Source organism: Poromitra crassiceps (genome assembly GCF_964638095.1).
Source record: "Poromitra crassiceps genome assembly, chromosome: 26".
Classification (NCBI taxonomy): Eukaryota; Metazoa; Chordata; class Actinopteri; order Beryciformes; family Melamphaidae; genus Poromitra; species Poromitra crassiceps.
In genome coordinates, this window is record NC_139640.1 from 7,156,156 (window position 1) to 7,177,318 (window position 21,163).

Consider the following 21,163-nt stretch of genomic DNA (forward strand, 5'->3'; position numbering starts at 1 on the left):
TCTTATCTTGCTCACCATGGTTTCTGCAGGTTGTAGCTGTGTGAGTGTGCGGTCCTCTTCGCGGAGGGAAGAGAGGCTGCCGGGACCATGAGTGAGAATGGCCCTCATACGGAGGCGCCCTCCATGTATTTCGAGGTGGAGGTGGATCAGCTGGAGCAGGATGAGGACGAAGACGAGGACATTGCCGAGCCTTCCTCGTCGTCCGGTCGGGTGTACGACACCACCACGGTGCTCATTGAGCAGGACCCCATCCGGTTGGACGAGGAGGGAGAGGAGGACGTTCACTGTGGAGGGGACGAAGACGGAATCGAGTTCTTAACGGAAGGGGACGAGGAGGAGGGCTCTCTGGCCTTCATGGCCGACCCGGACGGCATGTCGCAGGGCTACGTGCACCACACCATTTCAGCGGACCAGATCCAGTTCATCATCAATCCGGGCTCCACCCCCATGCCGCGCAACATAGAGGGGGCCACACTCACTCTGCACTCCGAGTGCCCCGAGACCAGGCAGAGAGAGGTAGGCCTAAATGTGTAAAACAAAACAAAAAATGGCGTGCTGCAAAACACTGACTGAATTTGTATGTTCTGTTTGGTTGTCATTAGGGATGGGTATATCGAGCACCCGTATTATCTGGTACCGGTGCCTGATTAGTCGGTACCAGGAGTATTGATAACGTCCTGGACATTCGGTGCTGCTACTGGTATTTTCTTTTTTATTATTATTATTTTTTACCGTCCCTAACGATGACGAAGCGGCACCAGGCGTTTGATGTTGCGTGTTTACACTCCTGTCCTCCTGTCACTACGCTCGTCTTGGTTTAAAAGATTTCAATCATCAGTAGGCTAGTATATTTGGAAGAAAATACATGTAGCGAATCACACAACAACAGTCTGATAAAGCGAGCGACTGCCCTGTGATGATTCACAGAGAAATCTCCACCTCCCGTTGCACAAGCGTCACGGTGCTTTGCTGAACCTGACCTATTTTCTGACAGTCACAGAATATTATGTGGACTTGTATATATAGTTTTTTATTGTTTTATTTTCAGACATTACGGTAGTTCAGTGCCGTTAATAATTGGGTGTACACACACCCAAGCAAAAAAAAAAACAACAACAACAGCAAACAGATGGGACAGAACCCATAACAAATAGTCTTCAAATAATTCATATACAAATATGCTGTAACGGCAACATTGGCAGTGTGAATGCTTGATCTGAAAAGAAACGTTTTCTCCCACCCCATTAGTCCCACATCCAGTCAGTTATACAGGTTTGATTTTAAATGATTAAAAACCAACTAAAAACAAGACAAAACAAGTAAACAAACAGATTCAAACGGAAAGAAGCAAAAGCAGAAGAAAAAAAGGAAAAAATAGACGAGAAAAAACAACAACATTACAACATGGTGCTACCAGTCTACTAAAATGTACAAAAAAAGTCTGTTTCAAAGAGACGCTGTACCTAAAATCTCGCACAGTCCATGAGAGGACGTGTAAGTTACTCATTTCTGACCTCACCCAGGTAGTCCAGAAATGGGTCCCACATAATCGAGAACTTCCTGATTGAGTTAGTCCTCAGAGACCTGAGTCTTTCCAGACTCGCTACAGAGACCATGTCTGTCAGCCACAGCTGAAAGGAGGGTGAATATTATGTGGACTTCACTTTGCCAACTCTGAATACAGAACAACAAACAGCGACAGTGTTCACTTGACCTGTAACGTTACGTTAGCTTGAAGGCAGCTAACGCTACTCGACTGAGCCATCCATTCAGAATCAGATCAAGTTGGTCCACAAACTCCACGTAACGCAACTCCATCACACTGGTTTGTTTCATCATATTTGAAAACGGGTGTGATTTATCCAGACTCGATGAAGAAAATGTTTTGCGAATGAAAATATATATGCCCCAGTAAAGAGATCGCAGGAGTTTCAATTGAGTAAAACTACAGCCGTTTTCTCTGGTCAAAGGGCTCCAATTTAAAAATAATAATTGCATATTTCTACCACCTAGGTTGAATAAATCATATTCACAGCGGTGAAATAGGCCTTCTCAGGAATTTTACTTGTAATAACTAAGTAATAACAAAATAACTGTTGAGTCTATTCACATCTTTTCATGTCATGTCTTTATTTTTTTGCACCAAATTATGGAGATGAGTATCGATAAGAGTATCGATAAGTATCGGTATCGATAACCAGTACCGATACCGGAACCGGTATCGATAAAATCATACCCCATCCCTAGATTTTTCAAAGCATTATATTAAATATTTTTAGTTGCACATTTAGCTACCAGAGACAGTGTTATGAGGCGTATTTCTGTGCACACTTGATAAATCACCACAAACTTTATTATATTATGTTGAAAGTAGGTGAAATCTTCTTATTCAAACAGGCTTGTTTTAATTTGGAGGAGACGGAGTACGTCTTTTGTTTTCTTACTTTTTACAACGATATCTCATGCATGAATAGACCATTAGGAGCACAAGTGCAGACTACAGAGTAGCACTCTGCACTTCCCTTGCCTCAGTATCACCTTTGGCTCCGAGACTCAGTCACTCATACCATCACCGCCGCCATGTTCTCGACATAACACAGCAGCTCTGAAGTGACAACCTATGTGAGAGCAGCGTTTATAGGAAGCTAGCCGCTGTTAGCGTTACCTGTATCGTTCCTGTTGTGTTTGGATGGTGACCTGCGTTACACACGGCTGTAGTAATGACAGCAATAAAGTCCCCGTGGTTTGTTTCTATCTCTACCGTCCACAGATGTGAAGGGAGCGAGACGGAGGATACGTCAGCAGCACAGGAGATGTGTGGATAGTTAAGAGAGACAGGTGAAACTTTCTGACAGCTCCTCACAGCAAAGTCTGTTCACCTCGTTCTTTTGTTTATTTATTACAGGCATTAACGGCAGCATACAAATAACAACTCTGGGGTTTTTATTGCTGTCATCACTATCGCTATTTTGTAATGGAACAGAAACGACAATAAGGCCGTTACTATAGTTGTCAGCTGCAGGACGGTATGTCAACAATATGGCGCCGTCCGGGGTTAGCGAATAAGGTCTATAAAGCTGTTTCTTACCTGTTTTCCCATCGCAATTTGAAGATATTCACAATCACATGCTCTTGTGGATGTCAGTAGTTTAGTCGGGGGTGTTAAAATGATAATCCACTGTGAAACAAGCCAGTATTTTGACACCTCACACACACCACGGATGGTAACTTTATGTGACAGAGTCCCGGAGCCAAAGGTGATGGGCGAGGGAAACGTAATGAGACCTGAGTGCATGTGAATTGTGAAATAGTAAAATAGTTTAATTTGAATAGGCCAATAGGGTATCTCTATACCCTATTGGCCTATTCAAATTAAAATCAACAGTGACCGCCCACTTTTTCCCAGCGCCTATTCCATCAGAGAATAACCCATTTGTCTTCCGGACCGGGAGACGTCACAGAACGTCACATTACTGTTGAGCTCTATCCACCTTATTTCTAGCTGCCATGGTGCCTGATGGCTGCTTCTTCCGCTTCCGGTGTCATTTCTACACTGTTTTAACTTGACCAAAAAAACGTCTATGAGGATTTTACAGCAGAGCCATTCTGCTCTACAGCCGTGTCGTTCGGGTGCTGGGATAACATAATGCATTGTGGGAGCCAGCTTCTTCTGTGATAAGAAGATTGATTGCAACCTCTTAATTAGGCTATTTATTAACATTGTATTATTTTCAGGTGGCCATATGCATCTCCATTATGGTAGCCTACCGTGGGCAGAAGTTACGAGGGTTTTGTTTTATTTTTTTTACCAAATTACCGGAGTTAAATGAGCGCTCGTTAATGACACATCAGCCTGGCTCTTGTGTTGAGGGTCACAGTCTTTGATTGACAGGTTCTACAGCATGTTTGGGACATGGAAATGTCGGTTTTGGATCTTGTGGATACCGAGCAAGTGGAATGACGGCAATCGGTTCAGGGTGAAGGTTTCAGCCCGATCGCACGTAAAACGGCATAGCTGTGGCTGAACACAGAACTTGAAACAAACAGACAAACAAACAAACAGAGTCCACATACTCGATTGTACATAGATTAGGTCCCGGCTGTGCTCCGCCAAACATTACATCCTTAAATCCACCTAAAAGTTCAGCTTATGCTTTTAGCTGTGACTAGCCAATCATTTCCCATAATTGTCCGTCACAAAAAAAAATCATGAAAACTTTGCTGTGTATGTGGCGGTGTGGAAAACCGCAGTATACTATATGAGCCTAACGGCTTCACCACTTTAAGTTGAACTTGGTTGGTAAAGCATTAGGTTTGCCGCAACAGAGATCCTGGGTTCAAATCCTGAGTGAGTCAATTTAGCGCCAATCTGTTCACGCGAGTTGTCATTTCATGTTGTCGCAGTATCGTCACCCATGTTTTGGGTCAGTGCTAGCTAGACCTGCTGTGTTTTAGGTCAGTGCTAGCTAGACCTGCTGTGTTTTAGGTCAGTGCTAGCTAGACCTGCTGTGTTTTAGGTCAGTGCTAGCTAGACCTGCTGTGTTTTAGGTCAGTGCTAGCTAGACCTGCTGTGTTTTAGGTCAGTGCTAGCTAGACCTGCTGTGTTTTAGGTCAGTGCTAGCTAGACCTGCTGTGTTTTGGGTCAGTGCTAGCTAGACCTGCTGTGTTTTAGGTCAGTGCTAGCTAGACCTGCTGTGTTTTAGGTCAGTGCTAGCTAGACCTGCTGTGTTTTAGGTCAGTGCTAGCTAGACCTGCTGTGTTTTAGGTCAGTGCTAGCTAGACCTGCTGTGTTTTAGGCGCTCACTCTGCTGGAATCCGTCCAGTCCTGACTCTTGTCCATGGCACGCCATCATGCACAGTCTGCATCATATCATTGATGGAGGGGAAACTGTATTGTCAAAATCTGACGTAAAAAATAGGACAGATGCAAGATAGTGTTCAGTCACGTCCGCTGGCATTTGCTCAGTGTTGCGTTATTATGCCTGTGGTGTCTCTGTGTACTGTACATATTTGAGATTTGAGTGTATGCGCCTCTCTTATGTGAGCACCTTGTCAGCAATGCAGGGTTCTAGTTGAAATGAATTGTGAAATGCATCTTGATCACAATGATCAAGGTTCACTTTATTTGTCTCCCGTCCCGTGGGAGAAATTTGTCTTCGAGTAGCATTATCAGTGACTTTGGAAACAATTATTTTGTCGGTAGAAATTGAAAAATCAGACCGATTTCAATCTTGCTGGGGTCTTAATTCACACATTCACATACTAGACCGGACCGTTCTTTGCCCCAGGGTTGGTGTCGGTGACGTTTCTGTTTCTGTTGATCTTTTTTGATGGGATGGATTATTAAATTGTAGGATTGGTTGAGCTTTTACTCCATGTCGGAAATCATGACATTTTGGATGGGGTCAAAATCACACTTTATGTGGGACAGTGCAGTGCAGTGCTGCACAACGCGCAACAAAATTGCTTCCAAAGGACTGAGTGGCTGAGGCACGCACAAAACCTTTCCTGCGCTAAGATGTAAATGTATTTTAGCGCATCTTGCACTCATCACAGTTTTTATGAATGATTTTTCAGGTGAATTAAAATGTTTATTGCATTGCTCTGACTGTGGCACAGTTTGTATTTGCAAGCCATCATTTCATTTTTAACTCAGATCTATACAAATAGTAGATTATGATAACATTTTATGATCAGTGATTCCCATGGCATGCTAGCCTGTCAGCAAGGGGGCTAAATAACGCTCCAAACGTAGGCAACATTTTGGAGAGGGGAAAAGTATTTCAAAGGGGCCCCTAGACCTCTCAGCTCAATGTATCTGAATGAAAATGGGTTCCGTGGGTACCCACGAGTCTCAACATTATACATAAGGTAGCATTTTTCACAGCCTAAATAGCATTAATAGCTTGTGGATTGATTTTTCTCTGTTGTTGCCTAGTCTGGGTGGAAAATCCTCATTCCGTGTCATCCAGCTATGGGCGGAACACACCCACGACATCCGCCCCGGAACCAAAGTGCAGCTGTGCTCCCGCCTCCCGCTCAATCCTTGCGTTCTCTTCAGAAAACGTGGGCGACGTGAGTATCTAGCTACCCAAAAAGATACAAAACAAACAAACTAAAACCAAATAACGGCATCGCCGCCTGACACACCGGTCAAAACGGTAAAATGGGGGAACGAAAACACTGCGGCGCATAAAGCGGAAGACCCACCGGAACACGGGGGGCGGGTCTTCCTGCCTGTAGTAATGCGTACCAGGCACTCTCTCCTTTGAGAGAGCCTGGTGACGCCAGGTTAGTTGTTAGGGGTGCTCCGATCCGGCTAAGCCACGATCCGATCCGATTCCGATTCCTGGGGTCACGATCCGATTCCAGAATCGATTCTCGATTCCAACGATTCTCGATTCCAGAATCTAGAATCGATTCTCAATTATGTAGTTTTATATTGAAATAACACACAAAGGTAAATATAAGACAAAAGATGACAAATGTATTAATGCTGAACTTCAAATTCAACTCCTGAAGTATTACAGTCAGGGCCTAAATTCATTTTGCAAACTAGGGGGGAATTCCCCCCTTATGTTCTTCAGATAAGATGGATTTATAGGCTGGGGGGGATCTGTAGACTTTGAGAAGGATTTATAGATTTTGGGGGGAATACATTAACCAGAGTTCTTAAGTGCAAGAGGTGGTGGCACCGTGGCAGTACAGTACACAAATGACATGAACATTTGGACACTTATTCAGCCGGTATCTTGCATGTTGCGTTCAGGTGCACTGTAAAAAAAAAGATTTTTTAACAATTTTAAGAATCGATCCAGGAATCGTGGCATTAAGAATCGCGATCCGTTCAGAATCGATTTTTTGGAGCACCCCTATTAGTTGTTGCCCAACACAGTTTGCCTCAACACATGTTTAGGTAGACTCAGCTCTCAGTCTTAATCCGTTTCACTACTGTAAGACTGAGAATATTACTATTTAAATCTTTTCATAACGTTAGGTGGTGCTGTTTGAAGTCTTGCATCGGTCAATCATGAGCGTTGTGGGCGGGCCTGCTTTCTGGGAGCAGAACCGGTGCTGTCGCGTTTGCGGAGAAACATACGGCTAGAGGTCTTTCCTCCAGCGATAAGCCCGACTCCCGAGGCTACGTTACAGAGCCTGCTGATGACTCACAGTAGCAAGCGGACCACTTCCGGGTAGGAAAAATGATTGTAAAATCAACAACAGGTATAAACTCTCTTTGCAGCACATCAGTGTCTTGCTCTATATTGGAACTATGAAACATTGCATTGCCGCTACCAAATAAAATTCTAATAATAAATGTAGGCGTGTCTGCTGCCGGCCGTACTCGCCGGGCTCTGAACCAGATTTGTAACAGTAAATTCCCAGACGTTTGGTGGTTAGGTGGCGCTGTTGGCGCCGCTCACCAAACGTCTGGAAACCGAGACTAATGTTTAGGCTACTTATGATGATGAGTAAGGGGGAGAAAATGTTGGCAACTGGCTTTTGGATATTTTTGCCTCAATTTTTGTATTAAAAAATCACACCCAGGTGTTGGACTAGCGGTGCAGTTTTGTGCATAACCCAAGTCCCAACCCATACGCGCGTCAGTGCGCACACCCATCCGTGCGGTGTGTGCATGCGTGAGGGGCGCGTCACGCGTGTGTGTTTTTGTGCGTGCACATGGCTGGTGCGTGTTCTGAGTCGCTCTCTCCATAGCGTGCCAAAGTCTCGCCAACGAGGGAATGAATTTGCCATTCATTTTCCAGACGTATCTTAAACTGTGTGTGTGCGGGAATGTGTCGTGCGTGTGACCGTGTGCGTGCGTGTATTCCCGACAAAACGCTATCATCCTCTCCTCCAGACATTGCTCATCTCTCTCTACATCTGCCCTGTGCCTCTGTCTGTCTGTGCAGACCGAGGAGCCTGGGTCGGGGCCACACCCCCTTCCCTGTTGCCTCGAGCCTAGTACCTCGAGGCAGTCTTCTCAAAATCTCGCTGAGTCTTCCCCAAATGTCGGTAAGCTCCCCCAAATCTTGCCATAAACACACACACACAGTCACTTATAGAAGGGGCTGCACCGCTTAAAAATATATAGGGAAATACATAATCTTATCATCATGTGTGTTGATCAGAGTTGTGAGTAAAAGGCTGTGTGGGCCCTGGAAGATTTTCACATTTCAAAGTGGACCGCGGCATTCTTAAGTTTTGGAACCCCTCCCTGATCTAAAATCTATCTCATTCTTTCTATCGGTCTATTCATCATTAGTGGGTCTGTCTATTCTACCCTGAATCCTACCCTGAAACTAATCGTCATCAGCCGTGCCTCATCTAAACCTATTCAGCTTAGTTTCTTGATGCTGAAAAGTGGTTGACAATACAGACAAAGAAGCTGCACACACATACCAGATTGGCATTCAAAATGAGATGTACGGACCTATACGGTGTCGATGATTTGATTTGACAATTCTGTCCACTGGCTTTGGCATTGGTCAATCATGGCGTGTTCCACCCCCATATCCAGTGGGATTCAGCGTGTTGTCGTGCTACGCGAGTGGGATCCGCGGAGTACCCGCCTGGAATCTCCGAGGGGAGACCCCTGACAACCACGCTCTCAAGCGCGCGCCTTTTACGCTATTTCTGTAAATACGATATTCCTGGAATGCGAGTTTTAACGAGCCAGTTACATTTCTTTGCATTCTTAGAGATTATAGTTTTTGTTTTTTGTTCGTGTTTCATACAATTGGCCAAGTTAGTAGTTAGTTTATGGGATAGGAATTCTGCCAGATGACAGGCACTAGGTGCCATTTTCTACTTGATTTGGAAGAGAAAATTATCCTGAAATGAAGATTTGATTAACAGCTGCATGTCGTGATATGATTGGTTGAAATGGGGTAGAAATTTGATAGTACTAGGTGACGTCAGCAAACTGTACATTACTGTTATCAATGAAATCTTGAAAAATGAACTTTTGATGTGAAAAAGTGTGAAAAACTAAAGAAATTAGATTGTTGTGATTTTGTTCGCATACATTGTTAAATAGGGGCACTGCATACCCAGGTATTTGAACTCAAAGAAAAGAAAAGTCATTTTTGGGTTCAGCTGGACTTTAAAGTACTATTGAATTACACCATCATCATCATCATTGGAAGCTAAAATCAACATGATGAATTGTGCAACATAGGGCCGCCACAAACGATTATTTTAATAGTCGACTAGTGTTGGCCAACACTGTTTGCTTGCTGTAAGTCTTCTTGCATAAGCATTGAATTTGTCCTGGCCTGGAGAGGTCTTTTCCTCTATGCATGTTGGAGGCTGGTGGAGAAGAGTCACGATGGTGTGGGAGATGGATAGTACTGAGCTAACATGCTTTAGCAAGCTTCCCACTGTGGGTTTCTGCATGCCTGTTAGCTGAACAACTGATCTCTCCCACACCCTTAGGTTAAAAATGAATAGCGTTGGCCTACCCCATCATTCAGATCAGTGCTCGTCAGTTAAGACTCTCAGCTATTCTTTACTAAACAGGAATTGAATCAGCTTGATATCAGTTGTATTTGAACAGCTCAGCAAATTTGTCCATTTCATGGTGTGATTGAAAATGTACCAGATGATCGCCCCAATTGTACTCGGCTAATTCCCCCCTGCTGTCGCGGTCGTTGCTCCACCCGCTCTGCCTCTGCTTATGCCGAAATGAATGCTGGGATATCTGTCTTGCCAAGTTGACACAAGTCACCAACCAGAGCATCCTCGGTAAAGTGGGCGTGTCGAGAACACATCCGGGAATTTTAAGCGTTCTTGGCGAATGTGAACTTTGCATTGGAACAGTACTTGGGCTGCGACTGATGACGTTTCACAGGGACACAAGAACACACAAGAACGCTTATTGAGAAACGGCCCAAGATGCCCTACTCATTTCAGGAAGTAGTGGAGTTGTGCAAGTAGCCTATTCAGATAAGACTTGATCCTTGGCTTTGTGAAATACTGCATCAAATCGTTGGTTGGTTGGTATGACTCTGCCGGGGATCGAACTCACGACCTCCCAGTCTCAGGGCGGACACTCAAACCACAAGGCCACTGAGCTGAGAACGTAACATCCAAATATGTGACCCGTTTATTGGAATAACGCCTATTTGGACATTTTTAACGAGCAGTGACGAGCGCTGGCTGGGACTAGATAGTATCCGTCAACCCCTACTGGCAGTGAGAAAACACTGTCGATGTGCTTAATTGTAACTAACGTTATGCGGACCACCCGGTCGGCATAGCCATCGGCTCCTCGCAGCAGTAACGCTATGAGCATCATGGAACTGAAGTTAGCATTACCTGTATCGTTCCAATTGTGTTCGGATGGTGACCTGCATTAGGCATGGCTGTAGTAATGACAGCAATAAAGTCCCCGTGGTTTGTTTCTATCTCTACCGTCCACAGACGTGAAGGGAGCGAGACGGAAGATACGTCAGCAGCACAGGAGATGTGTGGATAGTTAGGAGAGACAGGTGAAACTTTCTGACAGCTCCTCACAGCAAAGTCTGTTCACCTCGTTTTTTCTTTTGTTTATTATTACAGGCATTAACGGCAGCATACAAACAACAACTCTGGGTTTTTTATTGCTGTCATCACTATCGCTATTTTGTAGGGATGCCTTTATCGATTAGTTTTCCTGTCGATTACCCTTAAATTCTGAAGACGATTAGTCGATTAGTCTATAAGCAAAAAAAAAAAAAAAAATAATAATAATAATAATAATCAGGACGCCATCTAAATTGACCATAATTTAATCTATGTCAAAACATTCAACATGCAATTATTACATGTATTTAGGAGCCATTTAGCCAAAAGTTGAAGACAATTCCCAAGCCATTAACTTAAATGCTGCTGTTGTAATCCAACACACCACCAGATGTGTTTTAAACAGTTAAATGAGGAGAGACAGGAGTCAGTGTTTGGTTTCCCAGAGGCTCTCTGTTTTATTGAACAGCATGTTTTAGAAAATATTTAAAACAAAATAAAACACAATTTAAAACAAAATATGTTTCCCTGCCTTGTGCATTATGAACATTGCTACACATATAAAAAGAAAATACAGGGTCAGACTCAGTGCTTAACAAATAAATATTTTATGTTCGTTGCATTATCGTGCACACAGGCAACGACTTTCTCTTCCAGTTTCCAGTCACTGACTGCTTCTCGCAGGTGTGCTGCCAGATTTTCACCGCTATGCCTGTCCTCCATGGGGCGGGTTTGTAGAACACAGCTACAGAGCTGTCCACGTTCGTTGATGAAATGACAGGTTATTGTCACGTATGCTTCTGTTGCAATGGACGTCCAGATGTCTGACGTTATTGCCACACACTGTGCCTCCTCTAACTGCTGTTTAATGTACTCAGTAATTTTGCCATGGCTCACCTCCACTCTGGATGTTATCAAGGTGCGCCCCGGCACGGTGTATGCGGGCTCGACAAAGTCAACTTGCGAAAGCCTTCGCCCTCGACAAAGCACAGTGGTAGCATATCGCGGGCAGTCATCTCAGCGAGGAGTTGTGTGATCGTTTCGGACCGGCGAGGGTCACATCGTCTGCGGGGTTCTGCAGTAAAAGCTGTGATACTGGTCTGCCTGCTAGTATCCGCATCATCTCCTCCACGCAAGTTTACGTCGAGATGCTTGTTCTGAAGGTGGGTCCTCATTGCAGTGGTAGAGTGGTTATATGCAAGCTTGAGAGAACATAGCCGACACACAACCTTGTTGTCTCTTTCTTCATCAAAGTATTGCCAAACTTTGCTAGTTTTCTGTCGCGTGGCCATTGTTGCTCCTCCTTTGTGTACTTCTCAACTCCTGTCCTCCGTGTGCGGGGAGGGGGGCGGAGGGGCAGTTGCCTTCAGTGACCCTGGGAATTCTACTAGCGCATGGATGACTGACGGTGAAAGACGCAAAAAATAAAAATAAAATAGTAAAATAATTGTCGATTAGTAATTTTCACTCCGACTAGTGAGTGTGTCGACGACTAATCGATTAATCGATTATTTTGCGGCACCCCTACTATTTTGTAATGGAACAGAAACGACAATAAGGCCGTTACTATAGTTGTCAGCTGCAGGACGGTATGTCAACAATATGGCGCCGTCCGGGGTTAGCGAATAAGGTCTATAATGGTAGCAGTTGTCTTGAATCCCCATCATTAGGTGCTTGCTTCTTAACTCTCTCCTCCTTCTCCTCTCTGTGGTCCTCTCTCCTCTCTCAGGTGAAGCGTTACCAGTGCATGTTCGAGGGCTGCACGCGGACGTACAGCACGGCGGGGAACCTGCGCACGCACCAGAAGACCCACCGGGGCGAGTACACGTTCGTGTGCAACCAGCAGGGCTGTGGAAAGGCCTTCCTCACCTCCTACAGCCTGAAGATCCACGTGCGCGTCCACACCAAGGAGAAGCCCTTTGAGTGTGACGTGCAGGGCTGTGAGAAGGCCTTCAACACTCTCTACAGGTGAGCCTCAACACAAGCTTTACATGTTGTTTTTGTCATGGTCGGTGTTGGGCAAGTTACTTTCAAAATGTAATATACTACATATTACTAGTTACTTCCATTTGAAAGTAATATGTTACTTTACAATATTACTTTCTGTGTAGAGTAACTCGTTACTTATTACACTACTTTTGCATTACTTTTACCAAAACAACAGCAGCAGCAGAATGACATCGCTGCCCCGGAACTATCCTGAAAAATGATTTCAACCGCCTTGAAGTCAGTGTAAACAATCCAAAATTCTAAATGTTATCCTTTTCCTTTGTTATTCTCATTTGTAGTGGTTATTTGCATAAAAACACACACAGTTTGATTAGGAAATCAATCAATCTTTTTTCTTTTTAATATGTGCTTTGATTTAATAAAATGTAACTCAATTTGTAACTTGAGTTACTTGACAAAGTAACTGGTATAATATTACTGAAATCCTATAAGTAATAAGTTATATTACTGAGTTACTGCTAAAAGTAATATATTACATGTAATATGTTACTTTTGTAATGAGTTACCCCCAACACTGGTCATGGTACTGTTGTTACGGTGCTGCTGTGTGTCCCAGAGTTCAGGTCAGGTATGTCAGACACAAATCATGTCTGTTGTATACTTAGCAGTGTCTATAGACCAAATCAGCGGGAATGTTTATATTTACTTCCGGTTACCCCTGGTTCCGGTTACCTCCGCACAAACTGACGTGTTGAAGACAAAAACAGACAAAGACGACAAAAATGGTTTGTTCGTGTTGTGTTGTTGGGTGTCCAGTGACCATAAAGAGCGGGTCAAGATTTGGATTATTCAGAATTCCCTCTGCAAAGGGCAAACATGAGCAAAGAGAACTCTGGATTCGGCGGCACAGGCTTACTACAGCTACAACATCCGGGTTCCGAGCTGTATCCGAGCGGCTTTAGTAGCCTCTGTCTGTAACGTAACGTTAACGAGTCTGCAAAAAAACAGTGAGTTTGACAGTAAACAAACGTTATTAGCTAGCTAACACTACATAAAACAAATACAGAAGAAAGGCTAGATACGTCGGACAAGCATGTTTACCAACCGTTTGAACATTTAAATTGAAAGTAGTCGGCCGAAAACAACGAGAGTTTGACAGCATTTATTTGACAACACGCAAATTTAAACCTGCCGCCTTCCCCAAGTGGTACCCGGAAGTAAATTTGTTTACATGGTGACGTCACGGTGATTTGGTCTATTGTCTAATAACCAGTGCTGTCTGTGCATCATGCCGCCCCATGCGTTGGTGTGGAAGGAATGGAGGAAACTGAGGAGTGCAGACTTAAAATAAGGAGGGAGAGAACTCAGGTGAAATGAATGGCGACTATCAGTGAGGGAACCAACAGGTGAACAAAATAACTCATTAGTGAGGCGTAAAGCTAGGGAAAGAAGTGAGCTACAGGAAGTGAACTGGGTGAGGAGAGGAAGTGGAAAAACTCAGAATAAAAGGAAAATCATAAAGTTCACAACACCCTGTGTAGAATTTGACCCGTTTGTTTATTTGGGATCTAGGTTCCCTTGTAATGTGAATGTGGAAGGGTTAAGAGTTTGAATGCCTTTTGAGATTAAAGGAACACTGCCCATTTTCAACCAGCTTTGTATCATTAGAACATCAGTAGTATATCAGAAAACTGTAAATGGTTTTGAAGTCTGTCATTTAATTTGACAGTTATTGAGTGTTAAAGTGTGGACCAGTGACATCACTGGTCCACACTAACTAAAATGAATAACTCATTAACTCAAATCAACTCTCAATAACTGTCAAACTAGATGAATGATGAATAGTTTGACAGTTATTGAGAGTTGATTTGAGTTAATGAGTTATTAATTTGAGTTAGTGTGGACCAGTGATGTCACTGGTCCACACTTTAACACTCAATTACTGTCAAATTAAATGACAGACTTCAAAACCGTTTACAGTTTTCTGATATACTACTGATGTTCTAATGATACAAAGCTGGTTGAAATTGGGCGGAGTGTTCCTTTAAGTGTGAAATGTAATCGCTCGTTACTTAGCATTTAACCGCAATGTGCTTAGTTTGTCTCTCTCTCTCTCTCTAAGCCGCCCTCTTGTGGTTTAATGAAACCCCCTGGTTTGTCTCCGCAGACTAAAAGCACACCAGAGACTTCATACGGGCAAGACGTTCAACTGTGACTCGGAGGGATGCACAAAGTACTTCACCACACTCAGTGACCTGAGGAAGCACATTCGCACGCACACGGGGGAGAAGCCATTCCGGTGAGCAATGTCATCGTCACACTGGCTTTGAATCCTTCACTAGGAGGAAGACATCTGCCGCGGAGAGAAGAACCAGTAGGGGTGCTCCGATCCGGCTAAGCCACGATCCGATCCGATTCCGATTCCTGGGGTCACGATCCGATTCCAGAATCGATTCTCGATTCCAACGATTCTCGATTCCAACGATTGTCGATTCCAGAATCTAGAATCGATTCTCAATTATGTAGTTTTATATTGCAATAACACACAAAGGTAAATATAAGACAAAAAATGACAAATGTATTAATGCTGAACTTCAAATTCAACTTCTGTATTACAGTCAGGGCCTAAATTCATTTTGCAAACTAGGGGGGAATTCCCCCCTTATGTTCTTCAGATAAGATGGATTTATAGGCTGGGGGGATCTGTAGACTTTGAGAAGGATTTATAGATTTTGGGGGGAATACATTAACCAGAGTTCTTAAGTGCAAGAGGTGGTGGCACCGTGGCAGTACAGTACACAAATGACATGAACATTTGGACACTTATTCAGCCGGTATCTTGCATGTTGCCTTCAGGTGCACTGTAATAAAAAAAATTACAATACAAAGAAGAATCGATTCTTGGGAGTTTGGAATCGATCCAGGAATTGTGGCATTAAGAATCGCGATCCTTTCAGAATCGATTTTTTGGAGCACCCCTAAGAACCAGTGTTCTCCATAGCCATTGGTAGACAGCTCCCTTAGTCTATTTTAATGATTGCTATGCCTCTGGATTTATAAGTAGTTAACACGTGTCGACAGGGGAGCTGCTGTTGCATAGCGGATCAAACTGTTTAGTGAGGTTCACTATTCAGCACTTGTTGTGGGGGGTACGGTGGTGCAGTGGTAAGCACTGTCGCCTCACAGCTCGAAGGTCCTGGGTTCGATTCCCACCTGGGGTCGTCAAAAGGGCCTTTCTGTGTGGAGTTTGCATGTTCTCCCCGTGCCTCCCGGGGGTTTCCTTCATATAGGAACCCCCTTCACCAAAACATGCAATATCCTGGTTGCTAATGTGGTCGTTAAGGGCGCCTGTTCAGAGGGAGGGGAACTGGTTGGAATAGTGTGAACCTCCCACGTGCTATGTCCTACCGGTGAAGCTTCCCCTGTCAGGTGAAAAGAAGCGGCTGGCTAACTGCCCATGTCTCGGAGGAAGCATGGAGCCAGTTTTCGGCTCTGCCCAGATCGGCAGAGGGTGGAGCAGCAACCAGGATAAATAAATTAAAATGAGCACTAATGGAGGATAAAAAATCAGGGGGGGGGGGGATATTGAAAAAGAAAATTCTGCACTTCTTGTGCCTTCTTTACTGCACCTGATAGTTGCCTACAGTACATGTAGATTAAGCTCACTCGCCTACCTGCAGCATTGCTTTACTGTAGATAAATGATTAAATTATAAAGTTGAAAATGTATTGAGTCTAATGTTGTGTGTTTGACATGATGATCTGTTTGATCCTTCCTTCAAGGTGTGACCATGGCGGCTGTGGCAAAGCTTTCGCTGCAAGTCATCACCTAAAAACACATGTACGGACACACACAGGTACTGGTTTATACAAGTCATCACCTAAAAACACATGTACGGACACACACAGGTACTGGTTTATACAAGTCATCACCTAAAAACACATGTACGGACACACACAGGTACTGCTTTATACAAGTCATCACCTAAAAACACATGTACGGACACACACAGGTACTGGTTTATACAAGTCATCACCTAAAAACACATGTACGGACACACACAGGTACTGCTTTATACAAGTCATCACCTAAAAACACATGTACGGACACACACAGGTACTGGTTTATACAAGTCATCACCTAAAAACACATGTACGGACACACACAGGTACTGCTTTATACAAGTCATCACCTAAAAACACATGTACGGACACACACAGGTACTGGTTTATACAAGTCATCACCTAAAAACACATGTACGGACACACACAGGTACTGGTTTATACAAGTCATCACCTAAAAACACATGTACGGACACACACAGGTACTGGTTTATGCAAGTCATCACCTAAAAACACATGTACGGACACACACAGGTACTGCTTTATACAAGTCATCACCTAAAAACACATGTACGGACACACACAGGTACTGCTTTATACAAGTCATCACCTAAAAACACATGTACGGACACACACAGGTACTGGTTTATACAAGTCATCACCTAAAAACACATGTACGGACACACACAGGTACTGGTTTATACAAGTCATCACCTAAAAACACATGTACGGACACACACAGGTACTGGTTTATACAAGTCATCACCTAAAAACACATGTACGGACACACACAGGTACTGGTTTATACAAGTCATCACCTAAAAACACATGTACGGACACACACAGGTACTGGTTTATACAAGTCATCACCTAAAAACACATGTACGGACACACACAGGTACTGAAGTCATCACCTAAAAACACATGTACGGACACACACAGGTACTGGTTTATACAAGTCATCACCTAAAAACACATGTACGGACACACACAGGTACTGAAGTCATCACCTAAAAACACATGTACGGACACACACAGGTACTGGTTTATACAAGTCATCACCTAAAAACACATGTACAGACACACACAGGTACTGGTTTATACAAGTCATCACCTAAAACACATGTACGGACACACACAGGTACTGAAGTCATCACCTAAAAACACATGTACGGACACACACAGGTACTGCTTTATACAAGTCATCACCTAAAAACACATGTACGGACACACACAGGTACTGCTTTATACAAGTCATCACCTAAAAACACACGTACGGACACACACAGGTACTGCTTTATACAAGTCATCACCTAAAAACACATGTACGGACACACACAGGTACTGCTTTATACAAGTCATCACCTAAAAACACATGTACGGACACACACAGGTACTGCTTTATACAAGTCATCACCTAAAAACACACGTACGGACACACACAGGTACTGGTTTATACAAGTCATCACCTAAAAACACATGTACGGACACACACAGGTACTGGTTTATACAAGTCATCACCTAAAAACACATGTACGGACACACACAGGTACTGCTTTATACAAGTCATCACCTAAAAACACATGTACGGACACACACAGGTACTGCTTTATACAAGTCATCACCTAAAAACACATGTACGGACACACACAGGTACTGGTTTATACAAGTCATCACCTAAAAACACATGTACGGACACACACAGGTACTGCTTTATACAAGTCATCACCTAAAAACACATGTACGGACACACACAGGTACTGGTTTATACAAGTCATCACCTAAAAACACATGTACGGACACACACAGGTACTGGTTTATACAAGTCATCACCTAAAAACACATGTACGGACACACACAGGTACTGGTTTATACAAGTCATCACCTAAAAACACATGTACGGACACACACAGGTACTGGTTTATACAAGTCATCACCTAAAAACACTGTACGGACACTAGGGCTGTACAAGTCTCCCTCTATAACAATTCGAAATGTCGACAAGTACTGGTTTATACAGACATCACCTTATAGAACACATGTACGGACACACAGGTACTGTTTATACAAGTCATCACCTAAAAACACATGTCGACTAGGGCTGTCAATCTCCCTCTATAATCAAATTCGAATTTCAGTGCTTTATACTTCAGTGCTTTATACATTTTAATATTCGAATTATATTCGAATATTTTAATTAATTTTTAATTGAATTAAAAAAAAAAAAAAAAAAAATTTTGGTCTAAGTGAATTGTTGTCTTCTCTTATGTTATGATTCTAAATATAGCTGAATCTTTGGGTTTGACCAAGTAAAACTTTTTCTAAGCATTTTACCAAATGTAGATGGAAAAGTGAATGGTGGATGAATATTCAAAATAATATTAGGCTTATCACAAATAGTCCAGCAATGATGTTTATTTAAGAAAACATGTTCCTTGTACAATGTACATACATTCATTGCATTAGAAAATAGGTCAGATAACCAGAGCTTAGTTAATATTCATCAGTGATGTATTGGTGCTGTCTGAAATGCTAAAATAAAATAATTGATAATAAAAAAGACACAGCCTTTGTTTGAGCTCCTTATCAATAAACAAATAAGTAAACTTTGCCAAAACAACAATGAGCCATGAACAAAAAAAAATCAGTCACGTATTGCACTTAACACATTGAGTGCCAGCGACGCCATATGGCGTCATTAGAAATTTACCGTAGGCTGCCAGCGACGCCAAATGGCGTCAGTAACTCGAAATTGTTTTTTTGACGGGGGGGTGTCGATCTATGCCTCTTACATCGCCTCTTACAATATGATAGCTATTGAATGTGTCTAACCTATTTTACAGAACCCTTAGGTGGCGACAGCGCACTCCAGATGAGAGAAAGTGGAGTAAAACCATAGAGTAAAACACACAGAAGAAGTCGTTTGGGAAGAGGAAATCGCATCGCATCCGTCCGTATGCAGCTGCTTCATTGAAGCATAACGTAGCTGTGCCCCTGCAGCAGCCAATCTGCTGTCACAATTGAGCACCTCGTGTCCGCTGCAACAATCCATTCGCATGATCAGCCGTGGAGTTCTCAACTGGAAGCATGGTGACATACACGTGGGTGTAAAAAAGCTGGACTAGCGGACTTTTCACTGCTGAGAGCACACGCAGAGCAAACGCACTCACAGTAGAGCCGAGCAGAGCAGAGAGATACTCCTCCCACAACGGGGGGGGGGGAGGAGGAGGGGGGGAGGTGGGGCACGCAGGACACTACAGCATACAGCAGACCCAGGCAGCTGCAGCATTACATCAGAAAATATTAGCAATGAGTCAATGATGTGCTTGAAATGCTTCCTTTCACAAAAGGGTAATTATCTCAGCTCGTAGAAAAAAAGGGCTGTTTTTGGTCTAATCAAGCTATCTTCTCCGGCTCATAACTAAAGAACGGAAAATGGGATCAATAAACTTTTTTTTGCAGGTGATAGAAGAGAGTCTCATCGTTATTTGTGCGTGTTCAGTGTTTACATAGTAATTATTAAAAAAATTATATGACTGTTTTAAAATGCATTGCGGCCTATGTGGCACAGTACAGCACCTTTTGCCCAAGGGCCGTGGCACTCAAAGTGTTAAGAGCTACAGGTTTACATTCAGTATAGCAGCTTCAACAGTCAACTTCAGTTAACAATGAATGAACATACATTTTAAGAGCTACAGGTAGGTTTACATCAGTATAGCAGCTTCAACAGTCAACTTCAGTTAACACTCTTTTCTTCAAGTATGTTGTCAGAACTTGTCACTTTTCTAGTGTTCTAAAAAAAAAAAAAAAAAAAAAAAAATTATAATAATATTCGTTTAAAAATAATAATAATCGAATTTCGTTCATAATTATTAAATTCGAATAATATTCGAATATCAAAATTCGTTTCAACAGCCCTAGTACGGACACACACAGGTACTGGTTTATACAAGTCATCACCTAAAAACACATGTACGGACACACACAGGTACTGGTTTATACAAGTCATCACCTAAAAACACATGTACGGACACACACAGGTACTGGTTTATACAAGTCATCACCTAAAAACACATGTACGGACACACACAGGTACTGGTTTATACAAGTCATCACCTAAAAACACATGTACGGACACACACAGGTACTGGTTTATACAAGTCATCACCTAAAAACACACGTACGGACACACACAGGTACTGCTTTATACAAGTCATCACCTAAAAACACATGTACGGACACACACAGGTACTGGTTTATACAAGTCATCACCTAAAAACACATGTACGGACACACACAGGTACTGCTTTATACAAGTCATCACCTAAAAACACATGTACGGACACACACAGGTACTGGTTTATACAAGTCATCACCTAAAAACACATGTACGGACACACACAGGTACTGCTTTATACAAGTCATCACCTAAAAACACATGTACGGACACACACAGGTACTGGTTTATACAAGTCATCACCTAAAAACACATGTACGGACACACACAGGTACTGCTTTATACAAGTCATCACCTAAAAACACATGTACGGACACACACAGGTACTGGTTTATACAAGTCATCACCTAAAAACACATGTACGGACACACACAGGTACTGCTTTATACAAGTCATCACCTAAAAACACATGTACGGACACACACAGGTACTGGTTTATACAAGTCATCACCTAAAAACACATGTACGGACACACACAGGTACTCGTTTATACAAGTCATCACCTAAAAACACATGTACGGACACACACAGGTACTGGTTTATACAAGTCATCACCTAAAAACACATGTACGGACACACACAGGTACTGGTTTATACAAGTCATCACCTAAAAACACACGTACGGACA

At 43.0% G+C, this 21,163-nt stretch overlaps 2 protein-coding genes across 2 annotated transcripts in view; both read left to right on the forward strand.

Moving 5' to 3' along the window:
* Positions 1-44, forward strand: part of LOC310798917 (forkhead box protein O6-like) — a gene marked incomplete at both ends in the record, with an annotated part of 20,574 nt that extends 20,530 nt beyond the window's left edge. The window contains one exon of the mRNA XM_083661475.1: positions 30-44. Within this exon, the coding sequence (XP_083517601.1) occupies positions 30-44 (15 nt within the window). The remainder of the gene's footprint in view (positions 1-29) is intronic.
* Positions 45-87: 43 nt separating this feature from the next.
* Positions 88-21,163, forward strand: part of LOC310798918 (metal regulatory transcription factor 1-like) — a gene marked incomplete at both ends in the record, with an annotated part of 31,133 nt that continues 10,057 nt past the window's right edge. Inside the window, 4 exons of the mRNA XM_083661476.1 lie at positions 88-516; positions 12,236-12,474; positions 14,624-14,755; positions 16,239-16,275. Coding sequence (XP_083517602.1) covers positions 88-516; positions 12,236-12,474; positions 14,624-14,755; positions 16,239-16,275 — 837 coding nt within the window. The remainder of the gene's footprint in view (positions 517-12,235; positions 12,475-14,623; positions 14,756-16,238; positions 16,276-21,163) is intronic.